At 44.4% G+C, this 18,850-nt stretch overlaps 1 protein-coding gene across 1 annotated transcript in view; it reads right to left on the bottom strand.

Moving 5' to 3' along the window:
- Positions 1–18,850, bottom strand: part of LOC116836364 (NACHT, LRR and PYD domains-containing protein 3-like) — a 76,875-nt gene that overhangs the window by 40,970 nt on the left and 17,055 nt on the right. Inside the window, exons 2-7 of the mRNA XM_075065029.1 lie at positions 18,650–18,719; positions 17,759–18,060; positions 14,616–14,657; positions 10,803–12,513; positions 6,398–6,487; positions 2,621–2,791 (exon numbers count right to left, since the gene is read on the bottom strand). Coding sequence (XP_074921130.1) covers positions 2,621–2,791; positions 6,398–6,487; positions 10,803–12,513; positions 14,616–14,657; positions 17,759–18,038 — 2,294 coding nt within the window. The 5' untranslated portion in view covers positions 18,039–18,060; positions 18,650–18,719. The remainder of the gene's footprint in view (positions 1–2,620; positions 2,792–6,397; positions 6,488–10,802; positions 12,514–14,615; positions 14,658–17,758; positions 18,061–18,649; positions 18,720–18,850) is intronic.

Genomic DNA, 18,850 nt, shown 5'->3' with positions numbered 1-18,850 from the left:
ACCAAACCCTGCTACAGTAAGATGTTGTTGCAATGAAAAAGTCACTGCTCTGGGTTCATTTGTAACTTTGGAATGTGTGAATTATTTGACAGATCTGAAAGTCAGCCCAAGTCAAAGAAGTGAAAAAAATTACAGTACAGTACAGACATCTTTGGTATTAGTGAATGCAGGTGGCCAGGCATAGATATCAGCAAAAGGAAAAACAGAAACAAAAAGCACTTTGGTTTATTCAGGGATCCCAGATGGAGGAAGAGAAGGAATTGCAAAGATCTTGAATGATGCAGCACAAACAGCCTTTTCAGACTGGGAACCTTGTAAATGGCAGAATTACACATGCAAGATTTCAGACGCATTATATGAAAATGGGCATCATTCAGTTCTGTGCCCCAGCCTGTGAATGTGATGAAGATTAAGATGTTTTATAACATTCTAGAAGGCAGCATCAGGAAAGTCCCATAGCATGGATGTGGAAAGATCCAAAGTCTAGAACCCAGGTCTGTAGGGCTCCAGGTGGCCAACGTATCTATGCCATCATCCAACAGTCATGATAGCATGATGACCCATGCACTATATGCCCTGCAACAGAGTAAGTGCCTGTAGCTAACTCGGCCATGAGTGGTCAGGCCTAGTGGAGGAAGCAAGAATTCACCCTACTGATTAGAGCTGGGTCCAGGGTGTGCAAATCCAGTACACAAGCCACAGGTCAATACCAGAGGAATAGAAGCCAAATGCTAGAACCAGAGTTGTTAGCCAGAGGGGAAGCGAGGAATCAGCCTGAGAGAGACAGAAGCCAAATGCCAGAACTGGAGAATCAACCAGAGTCATAAGCCAGAGGCAAAGCCAGAGATTGAAGCCAAAAATCTGAAGTCAGAGGGGAGTAGGGGCTGGAGCAGCGCAAGAGCAGGACCTTGAACAAGGGCAAGACCAGCTGCAGGCATGGAATGCATTCAGCAGCCACTGAGCTGCTGTGTGAGCTAGGCTTATAAACAGGACTAAGCCAGCAGGCAGTAAGGAGCTGTAGCCATTCTGTCAGTTTCAAGGCAGTGCAGCTGGGTTCATTGGTTGCCTAGCAGGCCAGCAGCTGGTCCCCAGGGCTGTATTGAGCTCTCTGTCCTAGGGAAGGAACAGTACATGCATTGAGGAGGGGACGGTGCAGCCATTAACACCCTGAACAGCCCGGGAGCAGGATGAAAAGTGAATGCAGGGGTGGTTGCACAAAAGGAGGAGAAACAGCTAATAGATGGAGCGGAGATGTCTTGGATTGGAGGTAATATTTTTTTCCTCACTGCAAGAGTTCTGATGGGTAGCAGTTCTTTCTTGCTCTCACATGCTTGGGATAGGCAGAAAGTACCACTGACAGAGACTCAACTCATTGTCTTACCATGTACCTGGCAGGCAGCTCAGCATACACTCTTCCACAGCATACCCCAGCAACCACTAGGTGGACTAGGCGGCCGCCTAGGGCGCCAGGTGGTTGGGGGTGCCAAAAAGCGGTGCCCCAAATATTTTTTTTAAACAATGGAGCACAAGGCTGCCGCTGCTCCCCATCTCCCAGCTCTAGAGGGGCTGTCCGCCGCACGACCTGTTCCTTCCCCCGCGAGAGCAGCCGGCAGCCGAGCGGGGAAGGGGAGCGTCTAGCACTAGCAGCTGCGCCTTCTCCCCCCCGCTGCCCCCGGGGCTCTCAGCAGCAGCGGCAGCAGGCTTGGGCGCAGGGGGGCTGGCTGCCTGTGCCGCCGCTGAGAGCCCCGGGGGCGGCAGAGAGCCCAGCTTGGCCGGTGGCACAGAGAAGAAGGCGCTGCTGCACTCTGCTCTTCGGACAGATAAGCTGGGTGTCTACTCTGCCTGCCAGGTACCTAGCCGGGCCGCAGGGAGCCGCACGGGCCCGCAGAGTGCCAGGGGCTGGGCAGGTCCAGTCCCTGGCCTGGGAAATGGTGTATGTGGGAGCAACCCGGGCAACCCTCCCCCAGCCAGTGCCACCCCCTCCAACACCCACCGACCAGCTACCTTCTCCCCTGTGCACCTCCTGCCCCAACAACCCACCCTGTCCTGCCACTTTTGCCTCTGGGCAATCTCCACCCAGCAACACCCCCCACCCCAACCAGCCACGGTCACCTTCACCCCTGCATCAACCTTGGGACCCCCTACAGACCTGCCATCTCCCTTCTGCCCACCCCTTCCTTTAGCAAACCCCTCCCTGCCTCCTTCACCCTCCTGCAACAACCTTGGGCACAGGCACCCCCCACCTGCCAGCCCCTTGCAACAACTCCCTCCTCCCTTGTGCCACTCCCTCCCTACAACGAGCCCTTTTTGCCTCTGTGCAATCTCTTCCCTGCCACTACACCTCCACTCCCTGCAACAATCCCATGCACCCCCCTCTCTGCCACCTTCACCCTCTGGAAGAGCCCCCATACGACCCCCCTCTTTTCAGCCCCCCTGTGACCCCTGTACTTTGTGAACATCTGGGCCCCTGGGGGGAACCTGACTGTAGGAAGTAGGGCCTGGATATCGGAGGGGGCAGTGCAAGGTGGAAGTTTCACCTAGGGCGCAAAATATTTTTGCACCAGCCCTGTCCACACTCCCTGTCAAGTTCTTCACATAAAGGAAATCTGTCAGTACTTACCTCAGTCTCTGCAGTTTGCAGTTTTGATGTTTCAGTCCCTCACACAGGAGCTGCACTCCTGTATTTCTCACTTCATTACTAGCCAGGTCCAGGTCTGTCAGGAACTGGTTAGTGCTGAGAACAGAGGAAAGGTCCCCACAACAATCCGCTGTGAGTTTGCAAGACTTCAGGCTACAGGAGATAGATGCACAGATTAGAAAGTGAGCAGTTCTGTCTGTCCGGTCTTTCCCTTGCTGTCAGGGGGTTTATAGAAACACTACTTTATCAAGATACAAAATCCTAGTCCTGGGGCAATGGGCACTGAGAATGTAAACACATGTCAGGTCAGATTCTCAGAATTCACTCAGCATATTGTGTACGTGCTGAATGCTGAGCTATTATAAAAACTTCACCCTCAATGCTGTGGATGGCTTCTGATCCACCTGCATCTCATCTGTATTCAGCATGTACTGTTCAGGTTAACACATGTCCTGATGCAGTTGCAATCCCCTAAGCACAGAAACAGTTCAGCCTCCCCTAAAGAGAAACTGTTTACAACAAACAAGGAGTAAGAGGAGGAGGTAAATAGAGGGAGGGGGAAAAAGAAAGGGAGGTTACTGAGAAATAATGAAAATGGTGCTCCATTAGGGAGATATATTTTAATCACATGGATGGGCAGTCTGTTTTCTGACTTGCTACATCATGTCTATTTAGGACTCAAAACTGAAATGCAATGGAGTTGGACAACAAAGCAGGAACTGGGAGTAGACAGTGGTCTGGGATAAGAGGACAGGAACCAGAAACAGGCAGGATTCACGAGGAGTCCAGAGTATCAGCCAACCTGGGATTCCTCTAGTTGCTCAGACAACTTTCTGTGTTATTTCTTGGCTTATACAGAGCCCCTCAGCCAGTTGGGGATGCTGGATGTTTTCGCCAATTGGGAGCTTCAGGGGTGGGGCCCTCTGTAAGCTAGCACTTCACTTATTCCCCTTTCTGATTACTCAGGTGAGCTACTGGGTGGCAGTTGTGTCCTAAGTATGACCTGGGGGCCTAGGTTCAAGGCCTGTATCCTCACACCTTCTATGGGTCATCTCGATTATCACTTGAAAAGATTTTTTTCTCCTGCTGATGATAGCTCATCTCAACTGACTGGCCGCTTAGAGTTGGTATGGCTACTTCCACCTTTTCATGTTCTCTGTATGTATAAACATCTTCTTGCTGTATGTTCCAATCTATGCATCCAATGAAGTGGGCTGTAGCCCAAGAAAGCTTATGGTCAAATAAATTTGTTATTCTCTAAGGTGCCACAAGTACTCCTGTTCATGTTGTGGATACAGACTAACGTGGCTGCTACTCTGAAACCAGAAAAAAGAGGGAGGATGTGAAATAGAGGGTAAGTGCCTTCCTTTGCTTGCCTTACAGCTGAGAAGGTTTCAAGGCTGAGAGAAGGCTGGTTGTCTGTCCTCTCTTTTTATGCAATGTGTTTCTTACATACACAAAAAATGGAAGGAGCGGTATCAGCTTGAGCTCTGTATGCTAATCACCAGAGAGGGAACAGCACACTGACTGGTACCTCAGAGTTCACCTAGAGATTTTCTTGGCCTTGTAGAATGAGAGTCTTTGGGGTCACTTCCTACCCACCATTAGAAGATCTTATATATGTTTACAGAGGGAGCTGAATAGTTGTATCAAACTAAAAACCATTTGAAAGATCGACATACACTGACACAAACAATTTGGGCACGTTGACTGGCAGCCAGGCACTACTCAGCTGTGGTCAGTGTTGTCTGTCTGCCAAGTGCTAACGATCAGGAACTGAGGCTGGTAGCCCAAGTCTATTTCAGTTCATCTTCCTTTAAAAGCAAGAAAATTAAATGACCTAAACTTCTAATAATGCAGAGTCAAGGTTGCCCAGTGTGACCTCTTGCCCTTCTAGCAAAAAGATAAAAATAAAAACAACAAGAATTAAAAAAACAACAAAAAAAGAAACTTACTTCTGAAAACTGGGAAATACAAAGTTAAAGTACCTTCCACCCCACAATACAACCTTAACTCTGCCCTCTTTGAGCAATACCTCAACATGCCAATAACCCATATACTAGCACTCTAGTCTTACAGATAATACGGAACACTCTGGGAACGGAGCATATAAGCATCACGGGACAAAGTCTAACACCTTCTCTTTACTAAGGCAAAACTTGGGTTAGGTCAGATTTACCAAGCAGGAGCTACCTACACCTGGCCTGCATTCAACCACTGATGGCTATATCCATAAAGAGATGTAGATGCCTAACTGCCACTTAAGCCTAAAATGTAGCTCTTAAAAACCTCCGTTCAGCTGCTATCTAACCCTGTAAGTGCCTTAATTCCACTGGTAAAGTCCCCTAGGCACCTAAACTTCTGCTAGTAGGCCAGCACACAGTCACTTAAGTGGCCATTGAGCTGCAGGAGTCTCAAACTCAGCATTGTCCCATGTATCTCACTTGTGGGACCCAATCTAGTAGGCATGCTCAGAGCACATCAAATCAGGTCCGGCACAAAGGGTGGCCAACGAAGTGATGGTGCTGCAATGACTATTTAAATATTTTATACAAAGTGGAATGGCTCCAGCAGGAGAAATTAAGAGAGTTCCACCATAGAATACTCTACATCTCAGTGATTAGGATACTTCCTTGAGATGCAGGAGACCTAGGTTCAAGTCCTTGCTCCAAATCTGACAGAGTAGGGATTAGAATTAGGGTCTCCTAAATCCTAGGTGGAAGTGCCAACTACTGTATAATAGAGCATAAGCAGGAAAGGACATCAGCGCTTCCCTCCTATGAAGCCCCTAGTAGAGATAGGTGCTTCCCTCTGCTCAGCCTCAGCATTTCCTACTATCTAGCTCAGGCAGTTCAGCGTACTGGCTTCTGTGAATCCCATTCTTAGGCATCTAACCCCACCCCCACTCCCATGGCTGGGTTCCTAACTTGGGTCTGCAGATACTACTAGGTAGCAGAGCACCTAAAGCTACATGTTGCAATGCCAAGCTGGAGTACCCTTCGTGAATCCAGCCCTGAGCCTACTGCTCATAAACCTTCTCAGACTTACAAAATATTACCCCCACTTGCGCTCAAGATTCCTTCTGAGGCACAGCTTTCTCCTACAACTCACTAGGCCTTGGAGACCACTGTCATATATGCCATTAGATGGCTGACTATCGCCATGGCAAGAATACATCCTTCTGAACCTCTACTGACACAACCTACAGAGCTCAGCACTGAAATGAAAAAGAGTTGATCTATAAAAATATACATGCATCTCTCGTCATATCACAGTCACAACTCTGATAGCCTGCTCCAACTGATCCCTCCACCAGTACATACAGATGCATAAAACCGGGGAAATGACAGCTAAGGCGCATGCAGATAAGTGTTTAAATTCAAACCTGAGAAAGACAGCACAAACAATGGCACATTCTTAGTATTTCCATGTCTGCTTATGATTGGGTTACCCTCACTGAAACACTCCCAAGGGCTATTGCCATCTCTAGCAAGGCAAAGTTAAGGGTGCATTGCAGGGATGGTGTGTACTATCACTTTGTATCTCCTAGTTTTCAAGAGCTTTAAGTTTAGCCTCTCTCCAGATTCTGGAAGGGCATGAGGCAGGACTGAATAGCCTTAACTCAGTGTTGTTGAGTTTTTTGGGGGCTAATATATGATAGTTACACCAGCAGTAGCACAGAGAGCTGAACAGCTGTAGAATTTCTGGGATCACAAGCAACAAGAAAAGGATTTTTAAAAGGACAGAATAATTTCTTACCATAGTTTCTTTAATTTACAGTTTGGATCCTTCAGTGCTTGACAGAGCAGGAAAACACGTGAATGCTTCAGCTCATCCTGATGTTGGTCTCTAGAAAGAGAGAAGAGGAATGTTCTGTCTTGGTCTCTGGAGACAGATTTTAATTCTATTTCCTGAATATTAAAATAGCCTCTTGCGTGTTGTGGTCATGCACTGCATATGATTTATTCTACAGTTTCACAAAAACAACGAGGAGTCCAGTGGCACCTTAAAGACTAACAGATTTATTTGGCCATAAGCTTTCGTGGGCAAAAAGGGCCCGTTGTCTCCATGCATCTGACAAAGGAGGCTTTTTGCCCACGAAAGCTTATGGCCAAATAAATCTGTTAGTCTTTAAGGTGTCACTGGACTCCTCGTTGTTTTTGTGGATACAGACTAACACGGCTACCCCTCTGATACTTGTCTACATTTTCAGTTCACTGTAAATCCCCATCTCCCCAAAAATGTATCTGGTATCTTAGATGTACTTTAAATTCACAGATTGAACTAGAATAGGTGCTACTAAGAGTAACCGATTCATTTTTTGAAGTTGTACTCTGATCCCTGGTCAGCACTCACACAAATGGGACTGTCACCAGTGTTTTTGTGAAGATCTGTAATTATTTCATCATTTGAGATTCAACAGCAGATAAGGGTTTGGTTTTTTTTAATTAAATTGTTCAGGCACTTTGTGAATAATAAGGCAACATTCGTTCAGTGAGTTATTAATTATAGGCACAGCTCTAACAGATGTTTCCGAAAGAGATTACAGATTTGGTATTTTAGTTGGCATAAAAATTTTGCCAACTGTCCTCATTTAATCCCTCCATATATGCCAGTAACACCACCCCATCCTGTCTCATGACTTACCATCTCTCCAATCTCTCCCCTTCCCTCACCATTTTCCTCAAACTCTCCCTCTCCTCTGTTTTTTTTCCCATTTCTATTTTACTGTACCCTGTAAAAAACCCTACCCACCTCTCCAACTATCGCTTACTCTGCCTTCATCTCCCAGCTCACTGAACACGCTATCTTCAACTGCTGTTTGGAATGTCTATCTCCAGTTCCATCCTAGACCGTCTCCAATCTGGTATTCACCCACGAAAGCTCATGCTCCAAAACGTCTGTTAGTCTATAAGGTGCCACAGGATTCTCTGCTGCTTTTACAGATCCAGACTAACACGGCTACCCCTCTGATACTCTGTCTAGTTAGATCTCAGGGTTTGTATTCAATCCTTCGTCTTCACAAAGTGACAGTGCTGACCATTCTTGAAATCTTTTACTCTCTCAGCTTTCATGACTCTGTCCCCTCCTGCTTTTCTCTTCTAGTCAATGTTTTATTTGATGGATCATTCTCATTCCCCTCCAACATTCATTGGGGTTCCACAAGGCTCCATGCTTTCCCTCCTCTGTATCTCCACTTACATCCTATCACTGGGCAATTTCATTCAAAACCATGACTTTGGCTATCATCTTTATGCTGATAACTCAGATTTTATATCCTTTCTCTAGACCTCTCTCCGTTCAGACTAATATCTTGGCCTGTTTTTCTGACATCTCCTCAACTAGGTCTAGCCATAACCTTAAGCTCAACATGGCCAAAACTAAGCTCTTGATCTTTCCTTCTCCCTCAATCTCTCCCTTCTCCCAGTCACTGTGGAAAGCACCATCATCCTTCCAGTATCACATGCTCATAATGTGGGTATTATTTTTTACTCAGTCATCTCTCTAGATCCACATATCCAGGCCACGTCTAAATCTTGCCACTTCTTCCTGAACAACATTCTAAGATCTGGTCTTTCCTTTGGGGCCACAGAGCTACAAATCTAATCCAGCCCTTGTCTTCTTACATCTTGGCCTCTACAATCGCCTCCTCTTTGGCTTTAACAAATGCAGTCTTGCCATCTCAAGTCCACACAAAATGTTGCTGCTAAGATAACCTTCTTGCCTTGTTCTTACTATGTCAGTCCCCACTTTTCATTTCTCCATGATTTAGCTATGTTTCTGCCACAGCTGAGTGCCTTCCACGAGTCTCCTTCAAAACAAACTCTGTAATGTGCCCCATTCTTTAAGGGACCCTGTTCTTTAAGGACAGCTCCCATTAATACAAACAATTAAAATACATCTATAAGCAACTAGAAACATCCAAATCCACCTTGTAATATAATTGTTTTCAATCTAAAACCATTTAAACTATTAATCAAGAGTCCTCATGCTGGCTTACTTATATTTTCTCACACATGGGGTTATTAGCTTGGTTTGAATTGACAACCTTCAGCACAGACTTCTACCACTTCAGCTGTAGGCATCACTCTTGGATGAGATCTGTGCTGTTAACCTCTGTGTGAAATAGCCATTGCTGGCTAAGCAGCTATGTATGAAGTAACTCTGGAATGTTGGGTATCATGATTCTTAGGCTGGGTTCTGTTCCTGACTCTGGGATCAGGCTATAGGCTACTGGTCAGAGTCAGCATAGGTAAGTGTAAAGATCCTCATGTCTGGGTTGTCTGCAGGGTCGGTGGAGCTGGAAACATGAGTTTCAACCACTTGACTTAAAGGACCACTCCTTTTAGCATGGAGGCAATATCAGATTCATCAACCTCAATGTGATCTAGCCACAGGAGAGGAGCAAAGAACCACGCTATATTAGAAGGGTTACTCAAGGAAATATGTTGGCCCTTTTCACCTCACAGGCAATGTGACACAATGACAAAAGAACCATCGAAGTCCTAGTCCTAGGGAGAAAGAAGACCCAGAAGAAAAGTCTGTGCCTGTTGCACTTCAACTGATGCATGGAAGGGGGTCGATAAGTCAGACATATGGTACAGTCATATAATGCAACCACCCTAGCCTGGTACAGGAGAATTGGGATGTCCTATCAGAGACCTGAATTCTATCCATAGCTCAGTGACCTTAGTTATCTTAACTGTCAAATGGGTGAATAACAGTTACATCTCCCCTAAGCCAAAGAGGTCTGAGGACTTGCTTAACAAGGGCTGTGATATGCATAGAAATATTAAGAGCAGCAAATAGAAGAGTTAGAATTAGAAGGCTTGGCCTTTTCACTGGCAGTTCAACATACTTCACTCACCATGAGGAAATGTGTGACGGACCTGCAGAATGTGAATGTCATGCACGATGTGAGACACTTGGCAGGGCTAATTAAGATTGTTTTGGAGTCCTGCTGAGCTGTTAGTACTGGAGCTGTGACAGGACAACACTTACGAAATGAAGAATTTATTTTGTTTATAGCTTATCTTGACTGACAGGGAACAAACTTCTGAAATATTGTTTAAATTGTATGTAACACTGAACAACTATATTTTATTGCATGTGGATAAGAGTTGTCCAGTGAAAACACTTTAAACTAATAAAGAGGAAATGAACCATGATAGTGGGGTACTGTAGACCCTGCATAAAGTTATGGTGGAGTTTTCAGTTTAACAGGGCGGTTAAACCTTCATTTTAAAGAAAAAAGATCATAAAAGTGGCAATAAAATAGCAATTACAACCGACAGAGTACTTGAATTCATCAGACTCAACTAGTCTACTGCTCAAACTAACTGCAATGGTCAAAGAACAACACTCTAAGATGACAAGCAAGTACAGGGCAACCTAGTGTCATTTAGCCCACACAGTGTCTGATCACTGAGCCATCCAAGGATGGTGCTCTAAAGACAATGAAAAAATGATGTGCACTGTCAAGCTGATACTCAGCATGTAGCTTTACTCTGCTGCTGGTGTGAATGAAAGGCAGGGAATTGGGTTTGTTCTGTTTTGCAAGCGAAGCATTATTTTCCTGACATTCCCTGAGATTAGGTAGAACCTTCTGTCCTTTAAGGTTAGTAAGCTTAGTGACATTTAAAATAAAAAGAAAGCTTGAATTTGGATTTAAAAAATCTGAAAAATTCAATTATTTTTTTCTACCTTTATTGAGGAGGAGAATATAATTATACATTGGGGGCATGGAAATATAGGTCTATTTCCTTAATATTTCCTTGCCCCTTGGTGAAGGGCTTTTCAAAGATCATTTGAAGTCTCAGTGAATAGCACTCTACCTTCCTTGTACAATTGTTGACACAAAGCATGCTTCCCTCCCCAGCTCTTTGGTCTCACCTCACTCCTGTTCATAACCCATTTACATAACACTATAGCAAACATTTCAGTCACTGTGTGGACAGAGCACCAATCAATCATGCTAAGAAAAGGAAAAACACCTTTTTTGGTAATGTGAACCTGAGGAAGTCTCCATAACTATCATTAGCCTGCTGAAATAGAATTATTTTGTGGTGGGTCATTCAACCATTTATTAGTTATCAAAACAGAGGGATAATCACATTTCATCAATTAAAGAAGGTGCATATATTAGAGCTCAAATAATACTTACTGATCTAATTCTTCAAGTCTTCGTGGTACTTCTTTCTTACGGTCTTCAAATCTGAATGTGCAGGCATACATCTCAAGAGACACCAGTCTATGGCAATTGTTTACACAAAATGAAAGAACTATTTGATCCATTGGAGTAAAATTATTTCCACGTAACACTATTTTAGTGAAAGGCTCCAATGCATTTTTCATAAAATTTTCATCTTGGATCTCATACAAACAGCGAAAATCCTCAAGCTGACAAATGATTTTATCATAAACAGATGGCACAGATAGCACTGTTTGCTTATATGTTTGAATCCACTTAATTAAATCTAACTTAATTTTAGGTGAAATTTTACACCCAAATTTTTCCTCCATGTCCTTGATACTTTTTTCATTTAAGAGACCATACAGGAATCGCACTGTTAACATTAAGTAATTTCTAGAGTTTCCATAGTTTTCTAATAAGGTTTTCACATCTTTCTTGGGAGTCCCTGAATTTTCCATTCTTTCATCTTCCTCCAGCACATAAAACAAGGCTGCAAAAAACTCCTGAAAGCTTAAGTGAATAAAGCTGTAGAGACATTCAGTGTCAATATCCTTTTGAAAAATGTTTTCGTTCAAAAAGAGAGGGAGAGCATCTGCCTGATCTAAGCCCAACATTTTGATTTCTTCTTCCTCAAACAGTATCTTTTGCTTCCAGATTCCATCAGCAGCCAAAGAGCAAAGTCCCCTCAAACTAGCTTTCTTACATGGCTTTGAATTGCTTCCAGGAGGGTTAACTAAACTGGAAAGATAGAGCACATACATTCCGGTGGTTGTTTTGGAAGCTTGTGCAAGATCCTCATCTTTTTCAAGCTGTTGTTTCAGAACCGTGCAGATGATCCAACACATGATGGGGACAAAGCACATGGTGAAGAGAATTTCATTCTCTCTCACAAATCTAAAAGCTTGTCTTGCTTGTTTCTCATTTCCAAAGAACTTATGGAAATACTCTTTCCTGTCAGCTTCAGAAAACCCCAGGATCTCTGCGTAACGTTCACACCTCCCCAGTTTCTCCAGAGCAGCTGGTCTTGTAGTGATCAGCAAGTAGGATTCAGGAAGAACTGATTTCCTAAATAAACTGCTCAGTATAATTTCCACTGGCTTTTTCTCCCAGGGTTCAGAGCACAGGTTATCTTCTGACTGATCAAAGGAAAATCTCAGTTCATCAAATCCATCAATTATGAACAAGAGTTTATCTGATTGTCCCAGAATGTGATTAATTGATGTCTTATTATTAGGACAATGTTTTAAAATCATGTCAGCCACACTTACTTCCTTAGTAAGAAGGTTCATCTCCCTACAATTTATGTAGAAGACATAATCAAACATTTCCTTATAAAGTTCCCCAGCTGCCCAGTCCAACATGATCTTTTTTGAAGTAATTGTTTTTCCAATCCCTGCAGCTCCCACCAGTACAACAATCTGTGGTGTTTGTCCATCTTTGTCAGGTTTAAATAAAGTACCCATGGTAATCACAGAACTAGCTCGCTCAGTCATGGCTTCTGTATGTTTCCAACCCGTGGCTATTATTTCATGTTCTCGGTTTTTTTCATAACAATGACTATCAACAATAATCAGCTTTGTGTATCTGCTGTTTAGCTTCACATTCTCACCAAGACGAGCGTTCCTGTCTTTTATTACTTGATACTTTTTTTGTACATATTCTCTGTACTTCACCCTGAAATCTAAGTCAATGACAGAAAGTGTTAGAAATATTGAAGCACCAGAAGTTCAGAATAAAGAGATAGTTACACTGTTACAGTAAATCTATAAATTTATAAAATGATAGTACCTTAAATTTATGTTATACTTTTGTTGAAAAGGATCCCCAAATGTTTCATTAGATCTGATCCTGCAGCCCTTATTTAAATTATTCATGTGAGTAAAAACTCTGGTAATCACTTCACCCACCACGGAAATGCAGCCATCTCTAGAGTGAAACTTGTTAACTATTTAACACTGCACATAACACCACATAACAAAAGAGGACTTGAAATGGGGAAGAATGCCCCATGCAAAATTTAATGTTCTCTCTCCTTTGCATGATAATTGAAATAATCAGTTTTGTGTATCTTTAGAATCATATTCTGGCCAGTAAGGTTGTCCATGTATTTTTTGACTCTACTATTTTAAATATCTTAATACTTTCCCCTGTAATATAAATCAGTGTCATGAGGCATTAGAAATATTTAACTGGACATTCAGAAAAAGGATAGACTTCTCATTAATCTGTTCCAATAAAGTCATCTTAACAATAATAATGGTCACTTAAATTCATACTGCACCTCTCCTCATAGAGGATCCTGTAATCACTTAACTACAGGCCTGATCCTTCCACCATTACTCAAATAAATCATCCCACTGAAATTATTCATATGCGTAAAGACTGTGGGTATCACTTTATCCCCCACTGAAATTCAGCTTTGCACTGAGTGAAGCCTGGCAACTATTAAACGGTGCACAGCAACAGTATACAAGTTAAGAGGAGAATATCAGATCCAACTGAAACAGTGCTGGGTATTTAGGTGGAAAGAATGTAACTTCACAAACTAGAATATGGCCAGGATCCACAGCTTTGAAAAACTGTCACAGAATGTTTGTGGACCACAATTGGGTACCTCCACTTGTCTTCCTCACTTAAAAGAGGGTGCATTGGCTCACTACCGATTGTTGTAACAAACATCCCCAGAGAAATGTTGTGCACAAGTCTGTAGTGGAAGTTGCCCAAGGTAACAAAAGTCCCACTCAGCCCATTATATACAAATGTCTGTAAAAGTCAGCAAGAGTTGAAAATCACCAAAATGTATTTTCATCCGTTAATTTTAATGGAAAGACTGTTTGTCTGGGGGTCACTAAACAGAACAGCAAAATGCATGTTGGAAGGCACGAGTTTTACTATCACAGCTGCCATCTCTACCACCTCCTTGGATCCACCTGATTCTGAAGGACATTCTGATCACACCAAGAGCCAGAGAGAGGGAACCAAATGATATCACCATCTCCACTGACTTTGGCTAAACCCTGAACACCACCTGGGAGGTGAGCCTGAGATTCTTGCTGCCACCCCCTTCTTCACGTGTCAGTTTTCTTTTTTTACTATCTGTCCTTTCTTCATGTGGCTAGTTTTCCCTTTCTGCTTTCTGTCTAATAAGAGTCTGGTTTAGCCAGCCAAAATAATTCATCTTTCACAACACGACTACATGTCTGAGGCCAGAGAAGCAGCTAAAAGCAATGCCTTAAACGGCTTAACCCTGGTAAAAGCTTGCCAGTGCCTCAGAGCAGCTGATCAGACCATGTGCTGGTTCTGAGATTCTCCAGCAGTGAGGTTGCCAGTGAAAGTCAGCATCAGGGACAAAGGCTGTATTTTCTCTCTTTACTATTCTTTCCTCTCTCCTTTGTGTGAGTTTGTTTTGTTTCCTCTTAAAGAAAAACAGTTTGTGATTTCAACAACGGTAGCATTTGCAAAGCAAGGGCATTTCCTGGAGACTGCTACCAGCTGTTGCCTATTAAACCTTAGGAAATGCTTTTCAACTCCAGTACTGTTATCATATTCACCGTACAATGTTGCCATTGGGAATAGGTAGCATTACTACTGTATCTGTGATATTCTCCTAGTCTGGGGAGTAACAAGGGAACCCTGTTCTAATGGTATCATCCAGATAGACATTTGCACAGATTGTGTTAACATAACTGTTTGTGTGTCAAAGGGATAGTTCCCAGAAAGCATCCAGTTGAGTAAGCAGGCAACCACTGTACTGGGGTAACTCCCCACGTAGATATCACATACCTTCTGCTGAAGCCTCTGACTGTTTTTGATTCAAATGCAAATCTGAAAGATAAATTATATTTAAATGACGTTGTAAGATTTTAGAGTGCATTTCAATGCAAGTGTATTTATATTCTGTATAGAGACACTTAGTGACTAAATGGTGCAATTTCATCTTGTGTTTAAAAGGTAAGCACTGAAGAGAACATTGCTACCAGTGGTCATTTTATACAGTGTCATTTGTGGTGCAGAGAGTAAATTCAGAGTGTTTTTAGGGAGAGGGAATTCCCCAAGAAACACTCATGTGGCAAAGCAGATCAGATGAAACAATTAAAGGGCCCATATAGCCGACAGTTGTGCCCTAGTGTAGGGGTTAGACTAGGTGACTCAGAGCCTTTCCAAACCTACAGACCTAAGGCAGACATTGGGGCAGATAGAGGGAAATATTTTTGTTCAAATAATTATAATCAAGATGCAACCACTGGGAGTAGAAGTCCGATAATGGGGTCTTCTCTTCCCTCTTCACACAGCTTTTCCCTATATTTAATTATTTACATAAAACTGTCATTGCCTGATCCACTAGATATTATTTTTACAATTTTTTAATTATACAGGCAGCTAAGAATAGGTTGCATTAAATAATTATTGTAACAGATGGAATGGCTAAATTAAAGGAATAAAGTACCCTCTTCTCTCATTCCTCAGAAACATAAAGGCTCAAATAATTATGAAGTTCTTATAGGTTTAGAGACACAATCAGTGATCAGGACCCCACTGTACTAGGTCCCGTGAACAGTGCTTAATTTGTGCCAGGGTTTGCCAGGACTGAGTCCCAGCACCTCTCGGATTTCTGCATCAGTTATGAAAGTAATAAAAAATTGCTTGAGCCCCGGAACCTCTTTCCTTACCGGTAAAGCACTGCCTGTGCACATCTACAACAAGACCATCCCTGCCTAACAGAGCTCACAGTCTACATCAAATAAATGCCCCCTGCATTGTGCTCTGGAGGCTGCTAAACTTACACCCTGGTGGACCTTCCCTGGGAGTGAATTACAAAGGCCTCTAGGGAGAACTCCACTGCCAGCCCTGGAGCTTCCATCCCAGGGACCCTGGGCAGAACCAACTCAGCTGAGTTCCACAGTCACCATGGGTGAGAGGAACAGGAATGACTGTAACAGGGTTGAGTTTAGCTCCATCACAGAGCACGTGGAGTCTAACACTGCTCCACTAAAGAGTGGATCCCCATTGGCACTGACTCTTTCACTCTTGTGGGACATTGCAAAGTGGCCTTGAGCTTTTGGAACCACAGCTCTCTTGCTTTGCCAGCTATTTCTTGAGTGTTTGTATTGCAGTGAATTGGGGTTTTTTACGTTGGTTTATTATTATTTTTGTTTTGGGAGGGAGTTGTTTGTATGTTTGTTTTTAATGAAAAATAGCCTGGAAGATAACGTTCCTGACTGGAACCCCAGAAATATTCCATGGGGCCAGTCAGCTGTTTGGTGATAATAGACTGGGCCAGGCTCTCTGCAGTGATCAGTTTCCAGTTACACATCCTCAATTCTCTGTCCCAGCCAGGCACAGGAAACAGCACCCTGCAGGGCCACCTAGAGGATTCAGGGGGTCTGGGGAAAGCAATTTTGGGGGCTCCTTCCATAAAAAAAAGTTGCAATACTATAGTAACATGTATTTGCAAATATAAAAAATAACTAGTGAAATACATTCAAAAATTAATGTGTAATAATTTGAAAATACATGAAATACATTACTTAAAAACATTAAATGCTTTAATGGTATGTACACAATTGCAATTACATAATGGGCTGCTGCTGGGTGATGGTGATGGTTGGTGCTAATGGGCTGTCGCTGCCTGGGGGTGGTGCTGCTGCTGTCCAGGGCTGGGTGGGGAGCTGGGCTCTGGGTTGGAGGGTGCCCGGCACACAGGGGCTGGGCTCAGGGATGTGGGGAGATGGGGTCAGAGGGGTGTCCAACTCAGAGGAGCTGGGATCACAGCTGGGGGTCAGGGCAGGGGCGGCTACAGGCACCAGCACGCCAAGCGTGTGCCTGGGGCGGCAAGCCATGGGGGGCGCTCTGCCGGTTGCCGTGAGGGCGGCAGGCATGTTGCATTCGGCAGCATGCCTGTGGAGGGTCGGCTGGTCCCGTGGCTTCGGTGGACCTCCTGCAGGCTGCCGCCAAATTCACGGGACCAGGGACCTCCCACAAGCAAGCCGCCAAAGGCAGCCTGCCTGCCATGCTTGGGGCGGCAAAATACCTAGAACCGCCCCTGGGTCAGGGCTGAGTGGGAAGATGGGGTATGGGGGTGTCCGGCTCAGAGGGGTTGGGCTCAGAGCTGGGAGTCAGGGTTGTGGGGGATGGGGTCGGGGGGTGCCCAACCCCGGCCCTTTACCATGCCGCTTACCCCATCCTGGAGCCTCAGCGCGCCGCATCCAGAAGTGGCCCCAGACAGCACTGCAGCAGCGTGGTGTCTCCAGCGGGGCCTGAGCTCCCGCCATTTGGCTGCAGCTTGCAGCCCTGCTTCCTTACCACGCAGCCCCGAGTGGGAGGAGCTCAGGCCCTTCTGGAGCTACGGTGCTGCAGCGCTGGCCAGGGCCGCTCCCCGACGCGGTGTGCTGAGACACCCGGGGATGGGGGAAGACAGAGGCAGGGGAGCCTCCGACATACTCGAGCGGGCCCCTGCGGGGTCCAGGGTCTGGGGCAAATTGCCCCACTTGCAAGTTAGAACAGCCCCCAGGGTGCCAGGGCCACCCAGAGGGGAGGGCAACAGCTACCTATGTTCCCCAAGAAACAATCCTTCAGCTGGGGATCCACTTCACTTACTCCTCCTCCCCACCTCTCTCTGTCTGGGACACTCCCTCTGCACCACTGTGTTGGTTATACACTCACTAGGACTGTCCCACACTGTGGATTTCCTCAGGAGAGTTACTGGCTGCCTCTGCTCCCCTTGGGGCACCTGAGTGGAGAAAAGGCAGTGGAGTAAGTCAGAGAATCTGGCCCACCATGGGCATTTCTGCTTTGCATCCCCCTGGCTTCCTGCTGGGATTTGAAATTTATCATTTCTGCCATCAGCCTGTTTCTCCTTTTGCTGCTGCTGTTGCTGCTGCCCTGGGGCAGACTCCCAGGTTTTACAGTAACTTTAAGTTTCTTACCTTTCTCTCTTTCTTCTCTGAGTTTTGCAGCAGAATCTCGGAGGTTGATCTGAGTGAAAACTTCTATGGTTACATTTACTGCAGTGTCTCCACCATAGAATTCCATCAGGAGGTTCTTCATATCTGTCCTGTCGGCATTTTCCAGCTGACCTCGGGGGATGGTACCTTTCCTCTCAAAGTCAGAATGTGATAGTTTGTCTTTAAATCTTTTGAAGTCTTCCTGAAGAAGGTTGTCAAGGGCACCTTGAAGCAGGTCATTGATTCTGCTTCGGTTTTCCATCACCAGTATCAGGAAAAAGAAACTAAAATGCAACGTAAAGTCTCATTATTAATTGTTAATATGGAATAACAACTGTAATTCCCATGTAGAGGAAATAAGTGTAGCCTAGTTGTGAAAATAGGTCATTGGGGCTTATGACTCCTCAATGCTTTTCCTCACAAATGACTCACTGGACAGCTCGTTTTATCTCTGTGCTTTAGTTTAATATCTGTAAAATGGGACAGGTGTGCTCATTTAACTCCCAGGAGTGTCATGCAGTTTGCTACTGTTTGTAAAGCCAGTTGAAGTTTTAGGATGAAAAGTGCTATAATAGTATTTATTGTCCAAGTGCATTTCCAGATACAAGGGTGGGGGTACCTATTTTAGACAAAAACCTAGTACAGTGTGGAATCTCTATTACCAATCCCGGAATAGCGAGACCTTTCGACTGGGAACCAGTGGTAGTTTGGAAAGCCTCAGGAATATTTTAAATGTCAGTGCAGAAGGTAAAGAGCAGCAGTGGTACTTTCTGACACCAGGATCAGGCCCCATAAGTCGAGTGCATAAACTATAACTACTTCTGATTAAATTTAGCCCTACCCAAGAGAAAATGCAGAATATCATGTGCTTACCATTTGGCCAGAAACTACAAACCAGAGCTGGTGGCCTTCATTTGACTGGTTTCTCTCAGTCTTCTCGGCGCTGAAACACAGACGCAAAAAAATAAAAAAAAATCTAGGAAGAGGAACAGGAAGTCATATGCTCAAAGTTTATTTCCTCAACAAATTCAAACTAAAACATCTCCAGTTAAAGCTGACCTTCAGCACTTCCTG

Source organism: Chelonoidis abingdonii, chromosome 4 (genome assembly GCF_003597395.2).
Source record: "Chelonoidis abingdonii isolate Lonesome George chromosome 4, CheloAbing_2.0, whole genome shotgun sequence".
Classification (NCBI taxonomy): domain Eukaryota; kingdom Metazoa; phylum Chordata; order Testudines; family Testudinidae; genus Chelonoidis; species Chelonoidis abingdonii.
The sequence above is the reverse complement of the archived record's forward strand: the minus strand, read 5'-3'. Positions and strand labels throughout refer to the sequence as shown.